Below are 22,125 nucleotides of genomic sequence, written 5' to 3' on the forward strand. Positions count from 1 at the left end.
CATCGGTCTCTCTCTCTCTTTCTCTCTCTTTCTCTCTCTCTCTCTCTCGTTAGATCTCTCTATCTATCTATCTATCCATCTCTATCTCTCTCTTTCTCTCTCTATCTCTCTATATATCTCTCTCTATCTATCTCTATCTATCTCTATCTCTCTTTCTCTCTCTCACACACACACACACACACACACACACACATTGATTTTTGTTCACTTTTAAATTTATTGAAAAAGATTGTCATACTTAATGAAATGAACATAATCGTTAAAAAAAAAATGGAATTAAAGATGAAAATATATATTACTTACCAGTCTGCAGACAGATCATGTATGCGAAATATTTGTGGAATCTGATGCTCTTGTCAAAGGATCGTCTGACATATCTGCAATGCTGAGAAAATAAAGAACATGAGCAATTCTCTCCCTTTATATGTGCGAAGTGCTTTCAATAAGTTTCCAGACATTTTTTTTTCGAATGGGCACTTTTATTGATAGTACACACATGAAACTTTAGTCCCTTTGAAGTAATCTCCTCTGGCTGCAATGTTCTTGTACTTTTCCAACAACTTCTGGAAGGCCCCATCAGAATTCCTCTTGTGCGAGCGTGTCAATAAACCTTGTCACAGTCTCTTTCATCTCACTTGTCTCATTCATCTACTTAATTTTCACATAACGACAGCCAAAAGATTTTCCTTGAGCTTAGGGAATAACCAATAGTCACAAGGAGTCATATCTGGATGATATGGAAGAGCAAGGAACTGTCTTGATGCCCATCTTGGTCATGCCAATGTCTTTCTTTTTGATCATCTCTGAGCACCCTTGGAACAAACTTCACGCAAATCTTCCGCATCTTCAGTGCCTTGCGAATAATTGAGTGTTCAGTTCCCACACTGACGTCAAACTGTACACTTATTGTCTCTTTTAACACACGATGGTCCTTCTCCATTAAATTCATTATTTGATTAATCAACTCTGGTGTTCTGATTTACTCTTCCTACACTTCAAATCATCCCTCACAGACTTCCTGCCTTCCTTGAATCTCTTATGCTATTAACAAACTGATGGTTGATTCATGCGAGATGGTCCAAAAGAAGTTTAAAACATTCCATACATTTCCGTGGCTTTTTTTCCAAGTTTAAAACAATTTTATTGCATATCGTTCTTCTAAAGTGTCCTCACGTACAGATTGCATTTTTGAAATTCACCAACTGTGACAATCAGGCTTTAGTAGAGTGTATTCCGATTCTTGCTGTAGCTGTTCATTTGAACCTCAAATCATAAAAATTGGTTAGTCATCTCATAAGGTGTATAGCAATAACATAGTGAATTTTCATGAGTCTATGCCAATTTTAAATGCAAAAAAAAAGTCTGGAAACTTATTGAAGGCACCTAGTATCTATTATATATTGGACTCCCAGGAGTTGTTGAGTCACTTAACGAGTTTATTATTATTTTATAGAGATGTAGACATTATGAAATAGGAACAGAGAAAATATTTCAATAATCCTGTTGCCAAGGCTGCTGGAAAAATGGTGGGATCTTTCTATCGATCCGGTAGATATCTGACTGCTGATGCAATTCTCTATCTATATAAGAGCCAGGTACGTCCAAGGATGGAATACTGTTGCCACATCTGGGCAGGAGCTGCTAGAAAGGACTTGTCCTGCCTTGATAGAGTTCAAAATAGACTTCGTAGCCTCGTAGGAGATGTCCTTTTCTCTTCCTTGCAACCTCTATCTCACAGAAGAGATGTTGCGAGTTTGTCTCTGACTACAATATGGTTGTGTTCAAGTCTAACGTAAATAAGTTCTTGATGAGCCGTTCCATATAAGTTATCAAATTTACCGAATTTTCATTACTAATGATTACTATATTTTCCAATTTCTACTGTACACTTTTAACCCTTATCCTTGAGTGGCCTCTTGGCCTGGATAATGTGGTGATGCCTGTGTAAAAAAAAACACAAAAGAATGTTTGTGTAAAAGGTTTATCTAGTTTTTAGAAAAGGAAGAAAAAATAATGGCTATCGTCGGAAAGCAGTATGTACGGTGTATGCAAAAGATTTCGGCAAAAAAAAAAAAAAAAACCCCAGTTGATTTTATTTATTTATTTTATTAGTCAGAAAAACAGAAAGATTTAGATTAAAAAAAGTTAACATGTATTTAATGTACAAATAAAAACAGTCTTGCATTATGTTTCGATGTGTGAATATGTTTGTAATTTGGGTATTTTATTTATAATGATTGCTTCTTGTATAGAGGGAAGCCATGTTATTAATCTCTGGAACGTTCGTTTTTTGTAGGAGGGTTTACATTCTGGAATGAACGAATAGTCAGTTCTCAGCCAATGAGATTTGGTGGGATGTGAGAAGGGAGAAATTATTGTATTTGGAATCGGAAAAATTACTTTTTATTTAGAGAGGGAAATAGCAACTACTTCCACTACAGATAATATAATGAATAAATGTGTGTATGATGACGTTCAAAAGTTATGCAAAATGTTACAATATATATATATATATATATATATATATATATATATACACACACACACACATATATATATATATATATATATATATATATATATATATATATATATATATATATATATTGTAACATATGCGATAAAAGGTGGGGATTTCCGTTGTAACACGTCACAAAAAGGGGGGTATAAGGGAATTATGGGAAAGCAAAACCCAAGTATTTTATCGCACATGTAACACGGGTAAAAAGAAAACGAAGAAGACACGGGAAACGAATACAACAAAAATGCGAGAAGGAATGAAACAAAACACCAGTGATAATATTTTCGAAATTAAATTTTATTATGAAACACTAAGCTACGGAAGGTAGGGGAAAATGAGATTAAGTAAAAATAAAAAAACTCAAATGGGGAGGGGTATCTTTGTATACTATTCGAAGATACCAACGAGAAATACATCAATATAAGAAAATATATCAGTCCAAACGAAACAATGGCAATATGAACTCGTTAACTTAAATGTATGAGAGAGAGGTAACTCAGGTTTTTTTTTCTTTCAACTTTCAAAGCGAACTTTAACGTTCATTTTATTCGCCGCAGGCAATAGTTCATAGCACGCAGTATTCCTATCGTATCCATTCAATATTTCGGTTATTCTCGGAGTATCCTGTCTCCTGTGTTCATGGAATTAACATCCTGTATTCTGACAACGCCAGCTTGTTCTCTCAAGCATTATTTCTTTTCTTTCGCCGTTGATATGGAGTTCCTCCCAGGCATTACTTCATTTCTTTCGCTGTTGATGGAGGGGGGTATCCACATCTTCATTCATCTGTCGCTGGGTGACGTGGTGGAAAATTTTCCACGTGCCGGCCAAGGAGTAACCATCCCGTACCAAAAGGTCGTTCTTCCTCTTTTTAACCCTCTCTCTCTCTCTGTACGGTTTACCTTTATTTTCCTATACATTTCTTACTCTTTCTTTTTTTTTCTTTGTCGCTTAGCAGCTGGCAAGGGTCACGAAGCGGTCAACTTGCTAGCTGGTTTTCCGCTAGCTGTTTCCCCACCTCCCTTCTCTCTCTTTTTATACTTTTTTGATAAAATAAAATAAAATAATAAAAAAAAACGATACTTTTCTCGTTGGCCCGAAATTAAATATTTAAATTTTTATTTAATTACGTAATCCAATTTATGGGTTACGTCACAATATATATATATATATATATATATATATATATATATATATATATGAAGTTTTGAAAATATATATAGTAATTAATTTTCAGTGTTTCATCCTCATCAGGCTTTTGCATGGAATTCATTCTACAACAACAACAACAACAATATCAATAATAATAATATTAATATAAAATAATAATACTTATAATAATAAGAATAATTATAATAATAATAATAAAGAAATAATAATAATAATACTTATAATAATAATAATCATAATAATGATAATAATAATAATAATAATAATAATAATAATAAAATTAATAATATTATAATAAAAAATAATATTATAATAAAAAAAATAATAAGAAGAATTATATTAATGATAATAATAATAATGATAATAACAATAATATTAAAATAGCGTTCCATCCTGGGCCCAACTCTCTTCCTGATCTACATCAATGATCTCCCAAAACACATACTTAAATCATTCGTTGACATCTATGCTGATGACACGACCATCTATGGCAACACATCAAAGGCCGTAAATGACAAAGTTCTCTCTAATTCTCTCTCCTCTGATCTTGAGCAAGTGGTACAATGGGGGAAAAGGTGGCTGTTCACTTTTAATGCATCCAAAACCAAGCTTCTATCTTTACATCATCAACGCTCTGATCCCCATCTGGCATCAATTGAAATGAATGGCTCTCGTCTTGGGGAGGCTCCATGTTTTGACAAGCTTCTGGGTTTGACCTTTACTCCTGATCTGAAATGGAACACATGCATCAAATCTGTTGCCAGGGACGCTGGGAAAATGGTGAGATCCTTCTACCGCTCCAGAAGATATCTCAGTACTGATGCAATTCTCTATCTGTATAAAAGCCAAGTACGTCCAAGGATGGAGTACTGCTGGGTTGGAGCTGCTAAAATCAGCCTATCCTGCCTTGACAGAGTACAAAATAGACTTCATGGCTTAGTGGGGGATGCCCTTTTCTCTTCCCTGCAACCTCTCTCCCACAGAAGAGACGTTGCGAGCCTGTCTTTATTTTATTGTTATTTCCATGGCAGGTGCTCGTCTGAGCTCCAATCCCTCGTCCCCCCTCGCCAATCCTTCACGAGAAACACCCGTCTGGCTGAAACTACTGTCAATAATTTTCCCCACTCTTTATCTGTACCTAAATCCAAACGTAGATTCCATGAGCAAAGCTTCTTTCTCAGAACTGCACGGCAGTGGAACTCTCTGCCGCTTGCCTGTTTCCCACCTGACTACAACTTGGACGTCTTCAAGTCCAACATAAACAAACTCCTGACAAACCGCTCCCTTAAGTATGACACTTTATCAAAACCCCCAATACTAATGATTACTACAATACTATCTCATTGATTACTGTAGATGCAATAACTCTTATCCCTGAGTGGCCTTCGGGCCTTGATAAGTGGTAACCCCCCCATGTAAAAAAATATATATATACATATATATATATATATATATATATAAAAGCAAATACCCTTTTTTGTATGTCCAAAAAAGACTTTTTTCGCCAGGCCTCTCTGGTGGGGGGGGGGGTGACTATGTCTTAGAACTGTTTATATACCCCATAGATCATAATATGTACGATTTGCAAAAGCGCGTCGCATCTAGATTTATTTATGTCGACTTTTATAAAATTTTTGTTATTTCGGCTTCTCACATGTTCGTTCGCCTTTTTTGTATAAAAGTGAAACTGATCTGAAGCGAAGATGTGCTTCCCGGGCTTTGTGCAGGAAACGTCCAGAAAGCAATAAGCGTTTGATCAATGTGGGGAAAACTCCTTATATCAGACAATTGCTATTCATATGGACACTCTCCTCTTTATGGGAAGCTGGTTTTCCCCCAACATTTTGATGAAACAAAAAGTTGGGAAACAAAGCCAAAATAACTACCGCGCAGTAAAAGTTCACTGGAGGATTTCTATGATGTGATCATTAAAATTGCGCACCTGTCAATTTAACTTTTTAATAGTGAAGTTGTCAGGTTTTTTTAACACTTTCTTTTCCACCTTCGCCTCAACAATCCTACCTACTTACAAAAACTCTTTTTTTTGTAACCCTCCCCAACGCACAAACACCCGGGCAACACCGGGTACCCCCGCTAGAATAACATGAAATGTAAAAATAAAAAAAAAACATCCAAATTAAAACTAGGTCAACACTGATCACAAAGAAAAAACAACAAAGAAACAAGAATCTGATTAGCTGACTAGCAAGCCCGGGGATACATAAAAACATGAAGCAACATCAATTCCATGCAACAGTCTGACGAATCCTCATGAAAATGGAACGCGAAAAATTCTGTGTAGCTTAATTGCCATATTTATTTTCAAAACTTACTACCTAGCTCTGCTTACGTATCAAGCATTACTGAAAATATTTAAATCAAATTTTATGTAGATACATAAAATAATATATATATATATATATATATATATATATATATATATATATATATATATATATATGTAACCCCTACAGGCAAGCTCAGGTGCATAGGCTCGTGGTTGAGATGCACCTGTAGCTGATATCTGTGGTGTCACCCGTGTTTTCGTCTAGTGGTCGAATTCGTCTTCGTCATTGTCGGTTGCTCTCCGGTTCCGTTTTCAAATCAGCTTCCAAATGTTACCTGGGCTATCGGAGAAATATATTGCATTCACAATGGCGTTTCCAATTAAAGAAAAGAAAGTCAAAACTTAATTGGTTTTTCTTAACATAAAATTGATTATTGTCTGCAACTTTACAAATAATAGTTACACACTGGCCTATGCAACTTAGGGGGGCTGGCAGTTTTCTTTCCTTTACCAAGTTCTCCGTTCTTCATCTACCGTGAGTCCACGGGAAGGGATCAGCTGCCAGAGCGAAAAGAAGACACCAATTAGCCAAGTGTCTCGTTTTTATCAAATCAGTAATTCCTCCCTCTGCCTTTCTGGAGTTATTTTTTCTTTTTCTTTTCCTCTCCCTCTCTTTTTTTATCCTATAAATTTCTACTCCTCCTCTCGAACTTATCTCTACCCAATTTTTAACCCCCATTTGCACTGAGGTGTTTCTACTTATTATCAAATTAGGGGTGATTAGTCACCCCCGGTCGAACAACGCTCGGCAGCAACCCTCACCCCTGACCCCCGCCCCAAGCTGTCAGCTAAGATATCTGGGTCTCTTCATATCGCTCAACAGAGGTTTTAAAAACAACCTTTTCATTGTTAACAGATATATAACAGCAATGAGATAAAACAATTATTTGTTTTTTTCTCTTTCTGACAAAATCCCATAGACATTTCTGTTTAAAACAACATCAAACCATCATCATCATCATCATTAGAATTCAGCCGTGAGAATTCCTCTGAATTCGTGTCGACTAGCAAGGTCACTCGGCATCGCTCGGTCCCCATCGGATCACATCTATATATATATATATATATATATATATATATATATATATATATATATATATATATATATCTGGTTGTTGCATAAGTTTCTGCCGTTTCATAATTGTTTTTGTTCTAAAACATGTTTTGATATTTGGCAAAGTGTTAGATATCATTAGAAAACACATATTCTGTTCTACAAGATAATGTCTATCGTTTTTTGTTCATATAATTTTTTCTCGTTTTTCAGAACCGGCAAATTAATTGTTGAGTAGATAAAAAAATCAAATTTTCGACACTTTCTTCTTTTCACCTTTAATCGAGGTCAAAAAGCGAGTTAAGTGATGAAGGATATTTGTGCCGAATATGGAGAAAACGCTATAGCTGAGTGAAATGTTCGAGATTGGTTTACCAAATTCAAACACAGTAATTTTGACCTCAATGACGCTTCTCGTTCCAGAAGACCAATCAAGATAGACGAAGACCAACTCAGGGTTATTTTGAAGGAAGATGGCCATAAGACATGTAGAGAATTATGTGAAAAGATGATTTCGCGATAGTGTTATGCCACCTTCAGTCAATCGGATTCAAACAAAAACTTGGAGCTTGGGTCCAACATGAACTTACTTTCGTTGTTAAAATTCTTTGATTTTTTTAAAAAAACATGGCAGGAACTTATGTGTGCATGAATGTGAGTTCGTTCCCTATGGACTCAGAAACGACTAGACCAAGTTTAAAATTTCACACAATATATACCTTATGCCCCTCTCCCTCTCCACCTATCTCCACCCTTTTATTTCCCCTTTCCTCCCCCTATTCCTCCCTCGTGTATAGAAGTTTCTTTATTCCTTTTTTTTTCTGATAAAAGCTAAAGAAACAAGCGAAGCATGCACGGGGTATAAAAAAATGACTAAGTTCAGCATTTGACCCCCCCCCATTTAGCTCCAAAAGTCCCGAAGACCTTAACATATTTAAATTTGAGTTCAGCACCATGCAAAACTGTTAAATAGACATACACAGAAAATTTTTGAACAGATATTGTAAAATACTCCAAAAAATGGAGTGTTTTTATTAGCCCGAAAAGAGACCCTGGGAGAAACCTAAGAGTTATCGCGCAGTATAGACAAACAAAATTATATAGAAATCAGTTAGTTAGAACTTTTCAGAAAGTTTTTATAAAAATCCAAGGCATCAATTTTTTTTTAATAAGCACAAAAATTTCAATTTTAGCCATTTTAACCTGAAAGGCACCCCTAGGGGGGCAACCAGAGTTTTCCTGGAAAATCTGTTCCGTTACTTTTTTTACTCATATCATGTTTAATGTTTTTGCAAAATTTCAAAAAATTCCAAGGGAAAGTTATTGAGAAAAGTGCGGACATACGAATGGACAAACGGACGAATGGACAAGGGTGAATTTACAGGTCCACCCTCCTTTTGTCGGGTGACCAATAAAAGTCTATTAGAATAATACTTCCTCTTTTAGCTTGTAGACGTGTATGCACATATGTAGCTAATAATGTTTGTATTGATAATTATATATATAATCTCAGTGCCTTTGTGTATGTGTGTGTGCTGAAAGAAAAGTTAGACAAGGTTCAAAAAAGAGTCGCCAACCTTATAGGTCCTGAACTGGCATCTAAGCTTCAGCCCCTGTCCCATCGACGAAACGTTGCATCCCTCTGCTTGTTCTACAAATATTTTAATTGTGAATGCTCTGACGAACTGCAGACACTTATGCCCCCACGACGCAGACACCCATTGACAAACCCGACAGGCAGCTAAATCCCACCCCCACACAGTAGAGATCCCTAGATGTAAAAGATCTTTCTACTTCAGTAGTTTCTTCCCCAGAACCGCTAGACTCTGGAATTCCATTCCAGGATCCTGCTTCCCTAACTGTGCTGACATGCAGAAGTTCAAGTGCAATGTGAACCGACATCTTGCTGCTGCCCAAATCCCTGCATAGTGCCCCAGTAGTTGCTGACCCTGATAGTAGCCCCCTACACCTGAGTGGCAATGTGCCTTGTTTGAGGTGAAAATGTAATTAAAAAAAAAAAGAATCTATATGAAATCTAAACGTGTCAGGAAGACAATGAAAGATTTCTCGGATCTGTAAGTGCTCCCTAAAGAGCCTATGAGATCAAAACCTTATTTAAATGTTTAAATATATCATAGAGAGTTAGATCACAAGCATGAATATTTTTTGGGAAGACAATGGAAGTGGTCTTCGAATCGGTCATTTTCAAGTCAAATGTGAGTAAATAATCTGTACATCCCAGTCACTGTTTCAAATTGTCTTATAGTATTGTTCATTATTCTAATGAAAATCTCACTAACCTTAATCCTCGAGTGGTTTTTGACCTTATTAAATGAGGATGTATTATTATAATAAAAAATATTATACTTACAAAAGCTCCTCTGGCGAAAGAGAACAGGTTACGGCAAATCGGTAGCATTACAAGCATACAATTTAAGTTTAAGCATGCTGCACTTCCACGGGCAACCGGTAGGGCATGCTGCAAAGAAAAGCCAACAAATTGTTCTTTTAGATTACTGCGTCTGTTGCAGGTATCCAGGTTTCATTTGTCTGGTTATTCTGGGTTTGTGAAAAAAAAAATTAACTTGTTTTTTTTTTTTGCCAAAAAGATTTGTCACTCCCAGATCTATATTAAATTGGCCCATATATACGAGGTGCCTTCATTAAATTTCCAGACTTTTTTCGTACGGGCATTTAAAATTGTTGTAGATTCTTGAAAATTCACTATGTTATTGCTATACATCTTACGCCAATTTTTATGATTTGACGTTCAAATGAACAGCTAGAGCAGGAATTGGAATACACCCTACTAGAGCCTGATTGTCACAACTGATGAATGTCAAAAATCCAATCTGGATTTGAGGACACTTGAGAAGAACGATATGCAATAAAATTGTGTTTTAAACTTGGAAAAAATCCCACAGAAACTTATGGAATGCTTCAGACTGCTTTTGGACCATCTTGCATGAATCGAGCATCAGTTTTTGAATGGCATAAAAGATTCAAGGAAGGCTGTGAAGGATGATGAGAGGTGTAAAAAGAGTAATTAAGTCAGAAGACCAGAATTGATTGGATTTTAAATCCGCCTAAACAATCATAAAACAATAATCAGACAAAAATCACCCACCCCATTAGCAAGACACTTCAATTTACCTGAACACACACTAGTCAATATTAGATGCCTCCAAAAGGACTCTAATTTCCCATCAACAAAAGTATACAAACTAAAAGAATTACAATGGATCCTCCGATACAACACACACTACAAGCGAAAGACATAATCTAGATGAGAAGCTGCAATGTGGTCACGGGGGCACTATGTAGGGATTTGGGCAGCAAGATGTCGGTTCACGTTGCACTTGAACTTTTGTATGTCAGTACAGTTAGGGAAGCATGATCCTGGAATGGAATTCCAGAGTCTAGCGGTTCTGAGGAAGAAACTACTGGAGTAGAAAGATCTTTTGCATCTAGGGATCTCCACTGTGTGGGGTTGGGATTTAGCTGCCTGTCGGGTTTGTCGAGGGTGTCTGCGTCGTGGGGACACAAGTGTCTGCAGTTCATCAGAGCATTCACCATTAAAATACTTGTAGAACAAGCAGAGGGATGCAACTTTTCGTCGATGGGACAGGGGCTGAAGCTTAGATGCCAGTTCAGGGCCTATCAGATTGGCGACTCTTTTGAACCTAAGAGCGAGAGACTAGTAGTAGATGCACCAGCCCAGATGTGACAACAATACTCCATACATGGGCGAATGGTGGCCTTATAGAGATACAGGATACTTTCAGGTGTCAGTAGTTTTCTAGCACGGTAGAGAGAGCCTACTTTTTTTGCAGCGGCCCTGGCAATGTTTTCAATATAATTGTTCCAGCTCATGTTTCCTGTGAACATTAGGCCAAGCAGTTTGAAAGATGTACTCTCAGACAGGGAGTCACTGGCCATTGCTATTGGTGGCAGAGAAGGTTTCTTGTAGTTATTGAAGGAAACCAGTTTGGTTTTGGCAGCATTGAAACTTATCTTTTATCCTCGTATGTGAGATGATGTTGGAAAGATTATATCGAGACGATCTTCACTGTAAGACAATGATATAAAAACGTAAAACATTATTGCGCATGTGCGTTAAACTGGAGTAAACTCATTTGTTTTTCAAACTCTTTTGTAAATTCTTCTCTCGTTTTGAAAATCGTCATGACGTTAAATTTGAAAACCGACATCATCATCATCTGATACATAAAAAATACTATTGTTTTCGATCACAGTTGTTTCCATGAAAAAAAAAAATCTATTTAGATACTTTCTATAAAGAAAGAAAGATTTCATTTGTTACAGCGTGGACGCGCATATGTAAATGCATGCGAAGTGACGTCACCGGTGAGGGGGGACTATAAAAAGAGAAAGAGAATGATCATCAGGAAGACGAAATAGCATCTGAAATCTCATAGGAGATGAGATAATGTTCTAATTCATGTCGATAACGTCTTGGCCGTAATGACGAGGAAATAAATTTGTTGTACAAAACAAAAAGCGAGTTGGAGTTATTTCCTATTCTTTGACGTTTCTGAATTTTTGAGATGAGGATTGATTATTTGTATTATTATTCATCGGACTACTGTTCTCATCTTGAGTGTGATTTTCACAACGTTTCGGTCGATATAACCTTTGACCTTCTTCAGGTGTATCTTGTCAAACTTGAGAATGTTTTTGTCGAACTTAGGAATTTGGATGGAATTTTGAGCAGAACCCTTTATTTACTTCACGGGGGTTAGGGTTAGGGTTGTGCTCTTGTTCCATCAAATTGACCATTACTCCTAATCTTAAATGGAACACGTACATCAAATCTGTTGCCAAGGCCGCTGGAAAAATGGTGGGATCTTTCTATCGATCCGGTAGATATCTCACTGCTGATGCTATTTTCTATCTATATAAGAACCAGGTGTTAATGTAGACATTGGTTACCTCCCTTGCTTCAGTTACATGGTTACCTCCCTTGCTTGTGGTGATATAAATAGGAGTCGGCCATCTTGGTTTAGTCACTTCGTTCGTACAGTTTAGACAGACTACAAGTGTCTCAACAAATGGTAGCAGAGATATCCCTCTGTGTGCGACAAAACGAAAAAATATAAATGTATTGAACTAAAGACCACAACTTCAGGGCACTATTGTCTCCCCTTAACAAATAAGTTGTTGGATCATAGTGGTACTAAGAACATTGTATTACATGTTCAGAATTTTGGTCAGTGTTCTTTCACAGAAAAAAAAAAAAAAGCAGAAAAACTTCATCGACAGTTTGCTCATGCCTCGAAGGAAAAACTTGTTTCCTTGGTTAAAAAAAGTGGCAAATTCAATGACAAGGAATTTATAAAGGCGATTGAGGAGGTTTGTGAAAACTGTCAAATTTGCCTTAGATTTAAAAAAGCTCCACTGCGACCGGTTGTGGGATTGCCTCTTGGCAATAGATTTAATCACACAGTTTGCATGGATTTGAAAGAGTTCATCCACAATGAGGTGTGGATACTACATCTCATTGATGCCGCTACCAGGTATTCAGCGGCAACATTGATCAAAACAAAGAAGAAGGAGGAGATCATCAAAAACATCTTTATGATGTGGATTACCTATTTCGGATCTCCTGTTCGTTTTCTGAGTGATAATGGGGGTGAATTCAACAACGAACACTATAGACAGATGAATGAAAAACTCAACATAGAGACCTGTACTACTGCCGCAGAAAGTCCATTCAGCAACGGTACTGTAGAACGTCATAATTTGATAGTTGCTGAGGCAATGAAAAAAACAATTGACGATGAGAAGTGTGAACCTGAAATTGCCTTGGCATGGGCTATTTGTGCAAAAAATGCCCTCCTCAATTACTCTGGACACAGTCCAAATGAACTTGTATTCGGTTTCAATGTAAATACACCCTCAATTCTGACAGACCAGTTACCTGCTATGGAGTCCTCTACTACAAGTGACATGGTGAGAAAAAATTTAAATGCTCTCCATAGTGCAAGGAGAAACTTTTTGGAAGCTGAGTCCAGTGAGAGAATTAGGAGAGCTCTCAGGTCTAATGTCAGAACTTATGCTGATGAAGATTATGCTACCGGAGACCAAATCTATTATCGGAGGCAGGGTTTTAAAGGATGGCGTGGTCCAGCAAAAGTGTTAGGCAGAGAAGGCCAGTTTGTCTTAATCAGACATGGCGGAGCATTTTATAGGATGCATCCGTGCCAATTGATGAAAGTGAATAAAAACAACGAAAAAAGAACAAAAAAAGCTGAAATGCTGGGAAACACTACAGAAGGGAAGAATGAATACCTTTCAGTTGAGGAGGAGGAGTTGCAGAATCAAGTGGTAGAAAGTGAAGATATAGACAGAGAAGAAGTTGTTGATAGTTCTACCAGTTTAAGAGATAAGACTGAAAAACCTGGCCGAAATAAGACCATAACTTATAAAATAAATGGAAGTGGGGAGTGGAAGAAAGGAAAGGTTATGTCAGTACAGCCTAAATCAACTGGCAAATATAGTCATTGGATCAATATAGAACCTGAGGATGAAAACGAGGATCAAGTTTGTATCAACTGGAATCATATTGATCATTGGAGAGAAGTGCCCCAATATACTGAACAGGAAAATGTAGTCCTGCTCACCGCTGAACAAGAGCAGTCGAAAGCTGTAATGGATGCCAAGCATAAAGAAATAAAAAACATGAACACCTATGAAGTATTTGAATGTGTGCCATACACAGGTCAAAAAACAATATCCACAAGATGGGTGATTACTGAAAAATTCAAGGATAATCAGAAAACAATGAAAGCTCGCCTTGTAGCACGAGGCTATGAAGAAAATAGTAATCTGAAAACGGACTCCCCAACATGTAGCCGTGAAGCTATGCGAATGGTCATGCTAACCGCATCAATAAAGAATTGGATGCTGCAGACCATAGATTTTACCTCAGCCTTTTTGCAAGGTGGTATTTTAGAGAGAGATGTGTACCTGAGGCCACCATCTGATGTTTGTCCTAAATCTCAAGTGTGGAAATTAAAAAGATGCATCTATGGATTGAATGATGCTCCACGGGCATGGTACAAGAGAGTTACTCAGGCTTTGATTGAATTAAAAGGAGTAGCAAGTGCTTATGATAATGCATTGTTTTTGTGGCATGATATTAAAGGAAATTTGACTGGAATTCTTGCTATGCACGTGGATGATTTTGTTTTCTGTGGAAACACAGAGTTTGAAAGGGATGTGATTGCAACATTGAAAGAAAAATTTAAGGTGGGATCTCATGAAAGTGGAACATTCAAATATGTTGGACTAATTGTTAATCAACAGGAAAATGGCATCACTGTAGAACAAGATCTATATGTATCTTCCATATCTCCAATAGAAATAAGCAAAGGGAGGATACTGAGGAAAAATGATGAACTGAATGAAGAAGAAAAGCATGAGTTGAAGAGACTTGCAGGTCAGATGATGTGGGTTTCAACTCAAACACGCCCTGATATAGCTTTTGATGTGTGTAAAATGAGCAACACTGGAAAGCATCCCAAAGTAAAAGCCTTATTTGAGGCGAATAAAGCCTTATCAAAATTGAAATCCAAGAAGGGTTCTATAACATTTCCAAAATTGGGAAAGCCCTCAGATTTACACATTTTGTGTTATACTGATGCCTCTTATGCCAGTCTGGAAGATGGATCTTCACAGGGTGGTTTTGTTGTCTTTATTGGAAGAAGTACTGACAAAATGGCCCCCATGTGTTGGGCGTCAAAGAAATTGGACAGAGTGACAAAAAGCCCATTGGCCTCAGAGACTCTTGCTCTGAATGAGGGAGCTGATGCTGGTGTTTTGACTGCGGTTATGATACAAGAGGTATTTCAGTTATCTAAATTGCCAGACGTTCTCTGCAAGACAGATAATGCATCACTTGTGGAGACATTGAATTCCAACAATCTGGTAAGCGATCGACGATTGAGAATAGATGTAGCAAGGCTGAAGGAAATGAAGAGTAGAGGAGAGATACAGATAGAATGGATCAAGGGTTGTGATCAGGTCTCTGATTGTTTGACCAAGGCAGGAGCTTCGTCTGAGCTTCTAAGGGACTTGTTAAATCAGAAATAAATTATTCACTTGAGGACAGCAGCAATGTTAATGTAGACATTGGTTACCTCCCTTGCTTCAGTTACATGGTTACCTCCCTTGTTTGTGGTGATATAAATAGGAGTCGGCCATCTTGGTTTAGTCACTTCGTTCGTACAGATTAGACAGACTACAAGTGTCTCAACACCAGGTACGTCCAAGGATGGAATACTGTTGCCACATCTGGGCAGGAGCTGCTAGAAAGGACTTGTCCTGCCTTGATAGAGTTCAAAATAGACTTTGTAGCCTCGAAGGAGATGTCCTTTTCTCTTCCTTGCAACCGCTATCTCACAGAAGAGATGTTGTGAGTTTGTCTTAGATGTATCGTTATTTTCATGGAAAGTGTTCGACTGAGCTTCAATCTATGGTCCCCCCTCGCCAAACTTTCACAAGAAACACTCGTCTAGCTGTACACACTATCAATAATTCCCCCCACTCTTTATCTGTGCCTAAACCTAAACGTAGATTCCATGAACAAAGCTTCTTTCTAAGAACTGCACGCCTGTGGAATTGTCTTCCGTTTTCCTGCTTTCCGGCTGGCTACAATATGGTTGTGTTCAAGTCTAAAGTAAATAAGTTCTTGATGAGGCGTTCTATATAAGTTAACAAATTTACCAAATTTTCATTACTAATGATTACTATGTTGTCCAATTTCTACTGTACACTCTTTAACCCTTATCCTTGAGTGGCCTCTTGGCCTTGATAAGTGGTGATGCCTATGTAAAAAAAAAGAAAAAAAAAAAACCATGACTGGATACATGTCCTAAGTAATTTGCAAATGTATTTTTTTGGTCGCCCACACTGAGAATTGAACCTTCAACCTTCAGGAGAATATCACTTTTACAATTGATTTTTATCAGTATTCTAACCACTGCGCCACGGGTCCTTGCAAGTGGTTAGAGTGCTGGGAAAAATATCCAGGTTTTCACGTGCAGTTCTTGGAAAGCAGCAACTTGAATAGGAAGCTGTATTTTAATGAAATATAAAAACAGCGAACTTGTGAAGACCACTAGATCACTAGACCTACGAAAATGAGCTGGAATAAAAGAAGGCAAGGAATCGATTAGATATGAGACGCCTTCAATAAGTTTCCAGACGTTTTTCGTATGGCCACTTTTATTGATAGTACACACATGGAAATCTAATCCCTTTCAAAGTAATCTCCCCTAGCTGTAATGCGGTTGTTGTACCGTTCCAACAAATTCTGGGAGACCCCATCGAAGTCCTTTTGTGGGGGCCTCTTTCATCTCATCAATTTTCTCATAATGACAGCCTTTAAAGTTTTTCTTGAGCTTAGAGAATAACAAAAAGTCACAGGGTCAAATAGTCTGTGATAAAGATGGAGCACCCTGAGGTTCACGCAAATCTTCTGCACCTTCAGTTCCTTGCAAATAATTGTGTGTGTGTGTGTGTACAGTTCCCACACTGAGGTCAAACTGTGCACTTGTTGTTTCTATAGACACACAACGGTCCTTATCTATGAAATTCTTTATTTCACCAATCAACACAAGTGTTCTAACTTCCTTACTACTTCCGCACCTCTCATAATCTCTCAAAGACTCTCTGCCTTCCTTGAATCTCCTATGCCACTCAAAAATTGATGCTCAATTCATGCAAGATGGTTCGAAGACAATTGGAAGCATCCCATTCGTTTCTGTGGCATTTTTCCAAGTTATTAACATAATTTTATGGCATATCATCCTCCTAAAGTATCCTCACGTCCAGATTGCATTTTTAAAATCCACCAGCTGTGACAATGAGGCTTTAGTAGGGTGTATTTCTGCTGTAGCTGTTCATTTGAACCTGAAATCATAAACAATTGGTCAGTCATCTCATAAGATGTATAGCAATGACACACTGAATTTTCGAGACTCTACGACGATTTTAAATGCCTGTACAGAAAAGTCTGGAAACTTATTGAAAGCACCTTGTAATTCTTTTTTTTTTTTTACATAGGCGTCACCACTTATCAAGGCCGATAGGCCACCCAAGGATAAGGGTTAAAGAGTGTACAGTAATAAAAAGGACAATATAGTAATCGATAGTAATGGAAGTTCGGTAAATTTGTTAACTTTGGAAGGGCTCATCAGAAACTTGTTCACGTTGGACTTGAAGACAACCATATCATAGATGGCTGGAAAGCAGGAAAACGGAAGACAATTCCACAAAGAAAGAAACTTTGATCATGGAATCTACGTTTAGGTTTAGGCACAGATAAAGAGTGGGGGAATTATTGATAGTGTTTTCAGCTAGACGAGTGTTTCTTGTTAAAGTTTTGCGAGGTGGGGACCATAGATTGAAGCTCAGTCAAACACTTTCCATAAAAATAACGATAAAGCAGAGACAAACTCGCAACATCTCTTCTGTGGGATAGAGGTTGCAGCGAAGAGAAAAGGACATCTCCCATCAGGCGATGAAGTCTATTTTGAACCCTATCAATGCAGGACAAGTCTTTTCTAGCAGCTCCTGCCCATATTTGGCACCAATATTGGACGCATCTGTTTCTTATATAGATAGAGAACTGCATCAGCAGTGAGATATCTACTAGATCGATAGAAAGATCCGACTATTTTTCCAGCGGCCTTGGCAACAGATTTGATGTACGTATTCCATTTAAGATCAGGAGTAAAGGTCAAGCCCAGAAGTCTTTCAAAACTTGAGGCCTCCCCAAGACAAGAGCCATTCATTTTAATTGATGCCAGATGGGGATCAGAACGTTGATGATGTAAAGATACAAGCTTGGTTTTAGATGCATTAAAAGTAACCAGCCACTCTTTTCCCCATTGTACAACGTGATCAAGATCAGATAAGAGAGAATCGGAGAGAACTTGGTCGTTTACCGTCTTAGATGTGCTACCATAGATGGTAGTGTTATCAGCAAAAATGTCTACGAATGATGTAAGGATGTGATTTGGAAGATCATTAATGCAGATCAGGAAGAGAGTTGGCCCCAGGATGGACCCTTGAGGGACTTCAGCACTAATACTGTGAGCTTCTGATTTTTGCCCATCAACTACTACTCTTATGAACTTATCAGAGAGATATGATTTAATAATTGAGAAGACATTTCCAGCTATACCATAGCTGGAGATCTTGTGAAGTAAACCTTTATGCCATACCCTATCAAAGGCTTTTGATATGTCAAGAGCAATTGCCCTAGAAAGGTTGCCTCTGTCAAGAGATTCGCTAATCCCATGAGATATAACTGTAAGCACATCTGCTGTAGATCTAGCAGAACGGAAACCATATTGTGTGTCACTAAGAAGGTTATTTTTGCTAAGATGGTTGTATTACTTCTCTATTTAACACAGACTCCAGCAACTTACTCATGACGCACAGGAGACTTATTGGCCTGTACTAAGAGGGGGATGAACGATCACCTGAATTCTTAAATGCAGGGCATACTGATGAGATTTTCCAGGGTGATGGGAAGCAATTCTCCTTAAGACAACGTTTAAACAGTTTTGTAAGGATGGGCGCTAGTTCTGGTTGAAGTTTTTGAGTACTATAATTGGAATACCGTCAGGGCCGGTTGCTTTACTGGAATCAAGGATTTTGATTAGCTTGGCAATATCACGTACAGATATATGTATATCACAAAGCGTGTTTTCTGATACAGGAGGAAATATTGGGGGTTGGCGGCCTTGGTCGCAAAGGGTAGAATTAGCTGCAAAGTTCTTGGCAAAGAGTTTGGCTTTGTCTGATGCTGACAAGATTAACTCAGGTCCATTGATGATAGTTGGGATAGAGCACACGCTTCTGTTCAGGATTCTGTTTGCTATTTGCCAAAACTGGTGGGAACCAAGCCGCTGCTCAGCTACTTTGGACTTGATGGACTGAGGATGTAACTCTCTTGCATTCTTTATTACTTAAGAAAGATACGTGCTATAATAGCGTTTATAGAAAAGAGCGAAACGAGCAGCACCAAGTTTGTGAGGTCAAGAAAGATGAAACGCTGCAGGACAATCAAAGTCTTTTATGATTTAAGAAGAAGCTTTATAGTATAATGCACGACATTTCCTAGTTTGATATAAAACATGTACGTTTCTTAAAGACATGTTTTATTGGCCAAACATGAACAGATATGTTCATGACATGTTTGGTAGATGAACACATTAAATGGTCTGCTTCATAATACTTTTATTTCTGTGAAGACAAAAGCCACAACAATAATCGACAATATATTCAATATTCATTAAAGTTCCTGCTGCTACCAGATCAGGCTGTCTGAAGATATTGGTTTCTTCACTTCACCAAACATTGATATTATTTAAATCTATAGAATTCTACTTCTAGTATACTGGTTAGTAGAGAGAGAGAGAGAGAGAGAGAGAGAGAGAGAGAGAGAGAGAGAGAGAGAGAGAGAGGAGTAAATAAAAAATTTTTTTTTTACATAGGCATAACCACTTATCAAGGCTCAGAGACGACTCGAGGATAAGGGTTAAGAGTGTACAGTAGTCAATTGGACAATATAGTAATCGTTAGTAATGGAAATAAATATATAACGAAATTAATTTATTATTTGTTTTTATTAATATAAAAACAAATATGCACTAGCAGGGTGACTCGACGTTGCCCGAGATTGAATAATGATCAACGAATGTTTTGCACTTCCATATTTTTATTGTCAGCGAATTCGGGGAAATCGGCCATTTTTTAATCGAATCGATTGATTGCCTGCTCTAGTTGGGGACCCATCACAGTGCACCAGGAGCTTCACACGTTTCCTCGCAGTGACTTAGTCCACAATACATTATAATTTACATTGCACTGTAGAGAATCTATTGTTGATTCTATAAAATTATTTTTTATATATGATGACTTGAATTAAAGTTTAAAGTGCAAAAGTCAAGCATCATGCTTCAATTGTGCTCTAAACCGAAATATTCATTTCGAACGCGCCCCTGTCATATCAAAGAACCTACTGTTGATTTTGTATGCCTGGTTTTACTGCTTGTGCGATGATAATGGGTTGAATTTAAGTTTAAAGTGAAAAAGTCAAGTATTATCATTCGATTGTGCTTTAACCAGAAAGTTGTGAAATTGCGACATTTCTTTTCTTTTTTTATTATTTCAAATGTTAATATTAATGGATTTCAGATTTTGATGTGTACTTTTTGTTTGAATGTCTTTTATTTAATGTATGATAGTGTTCTGATCTCAGAATGTATTGATATTGCGATCTGTTAGGATTGTGTCCATTGGACTGTGAAGAGGTGCCTCTTTTTATCTATTGACTAATGACGTGTATTTTGAATTAGGTGACTGAGTTGTCTCCCTTTGATTAACTGTTTCTTTTTTTTTTTTATAAAAACGCGTGCATGCGACGTGTCTTTTCCTTTTTCGTATATAGATGTAAAAATAAGCAGACGTGTCTCTCTGTGTCAGTGACAGAGCATCAGTTTTTGCCGTCCGGGGGCGGTCGTAAAATTTGCCGCCCCCCCCCGGCATATAATTACCTGTTTTGCCCCCCCCCCCTGGCATATAATAACCTGTTCCTCCCACCCCGCTGGCATATATTTACATGTTTTGCCCCCCTTCCTGCTGGTATATGATTACCTGTTTTGCCAACCACTCACTGCTGGCACATGGCAACCTGTTTAAAACCTTCAAAATTCCAAAAAGCCCTCAAAATATTTATTTTCATTGAACTAATGTTTACACAATTTTCCTTTTTAAAAATTTTAATTCAATTTAACAATTTCTTTTCAATAATTTGAATAATAAGTATGTAAACATTAAGGTCAAGGGTGTGAGTTCCATCTAGAAACGTTGATTTAATTTGAATAAAATAAAATACGCACCAAATGCGCTTGAAATCAAATCACAACGTAATATATGGAAATAAGCAAATATTTTACTTGTTTGAAATTTATAACAAATATATTTTTGGAGAAAACAACACACTGAGGATGGAGTATACCTCCGAAATATATTTATTATATCGAACTAACACTCTTGACGTTATTCTCGCGTTACACACGCACTGTTCAAACATTTCAAAATACAACTGTTCAGATGCAACACTCTACGTAGCATCAAAACACATCATTTGTTAACGTCAAGGGTGTGAATTTCCATAAGCAAAGAAAAAAAACTCAAAGAAACAACATACTGAGGATGGAGTATAGCTCCGAAATATATTTATGTTATAAATTTCAAACAAATAAAATATTTGTTTATTTTCCTAATATTATGTTGTGATTTGGCTTTCAAACGCACTTGAGCGTATTTTATTTTATTACATCATTTGTTGTTTCACACCCTGGACGTTATTCTTGCATTGCCTACGCACAGTTCAAACATTTCAAAATACAACCGCTAGATACAGCACGCAGCTCTTTACAAACAGACTTTTCTTTCTCTAATTTTACAACATGGCAAGAAAGAAGAAGAAAAAAAAGAAAGAAAACAACATACTGAGGATGGAGTATAGCTCTGAAATATGTTGCGGACCAGGATATAATAATACCCTAACTCGCTACAAGAAAATAATGAAACGAATGGAATTGAAGGAAACAAAAACTCAATTGATGGATAAGATAAACGTGTCGTTTAGTTACTGGTGAAAGAATGAATGCTTTAGATATAACATGTGTTCATGTCCGCGCGGGTGTAACCATCGTTTGTTGCTGGACTGGTGGTGTAGAAAGAACAGGAAATGTGTGTTCATCTCACTATCGTTTGTTCGCGCGTGGGAAGAGAAGTGAGTGATGTAGTGGAAATTGGAATGATAGTCCAGCGCGTAGACAAAGAAGAGGATAGAGAGTTGACATCGGTTAAACTTCGCGCCATGTTATAAGTCAGCTACGTGGTGGTGTTCTCAGGAACAAGTAGTAGATAGAGAGAGAAAGAGTGTAAATGTGTACGTACGGTCAGTTAGCTTTTTGTTTTTGTCCC

At 37.4% G+C, this 22,125-nt stretch overlaps 1 protein-coding gene across 4 annotated transcripts in view; it reads right to left on the minus strand.

Annotated features, from left to right (window-relative positions):
- The window catches only part of LOC145241571 (NADPH oxidase 2-like), a 247,736-nt gene that overhangs the window by 75,191 nt on the left and 150,420 nt on the right, over nucleotides 1-22,125 (minus strand). For 3 of the 4 annotated variants that reach the window (XM_080104643.1, XM_080104644.1, XM_080104642.1), the window contains 2 exons: nucleotides 9,464-9,571; nucleotides 304-385 (listed from right to left, as the gene is read on the minus strand). In XM_080104643.1, the coding sequence (XP_079960769.1) occupies nucleotides 304-385; nucleotides 9,464-9,571 (190 nt within the window). The remainder of the gene's footprint in view (nucleotides 1-303; nucleotides 386-9,463; nucleotides 9,572-22,125) is intronic. The other variant, XM_080104648.1, reaches the window with a different exon arrangement.

This window comes from Euprymna scolopes, chromosome 20 (assembly GCF_053919585.1).
Source record: "Euprymna scolopes isolate OS-2025 chromosome 20, ASM5391958v1, whole genome shotgun sequence".
In the NCBI taxonomy this organism is placed as follows: domain Eukaryota; kingdom Metazoa; phylum Mollusca; class Cephalopoda; order Sepiida; family Sepiolidae; genus Euprymna; species Euprymna scolopes.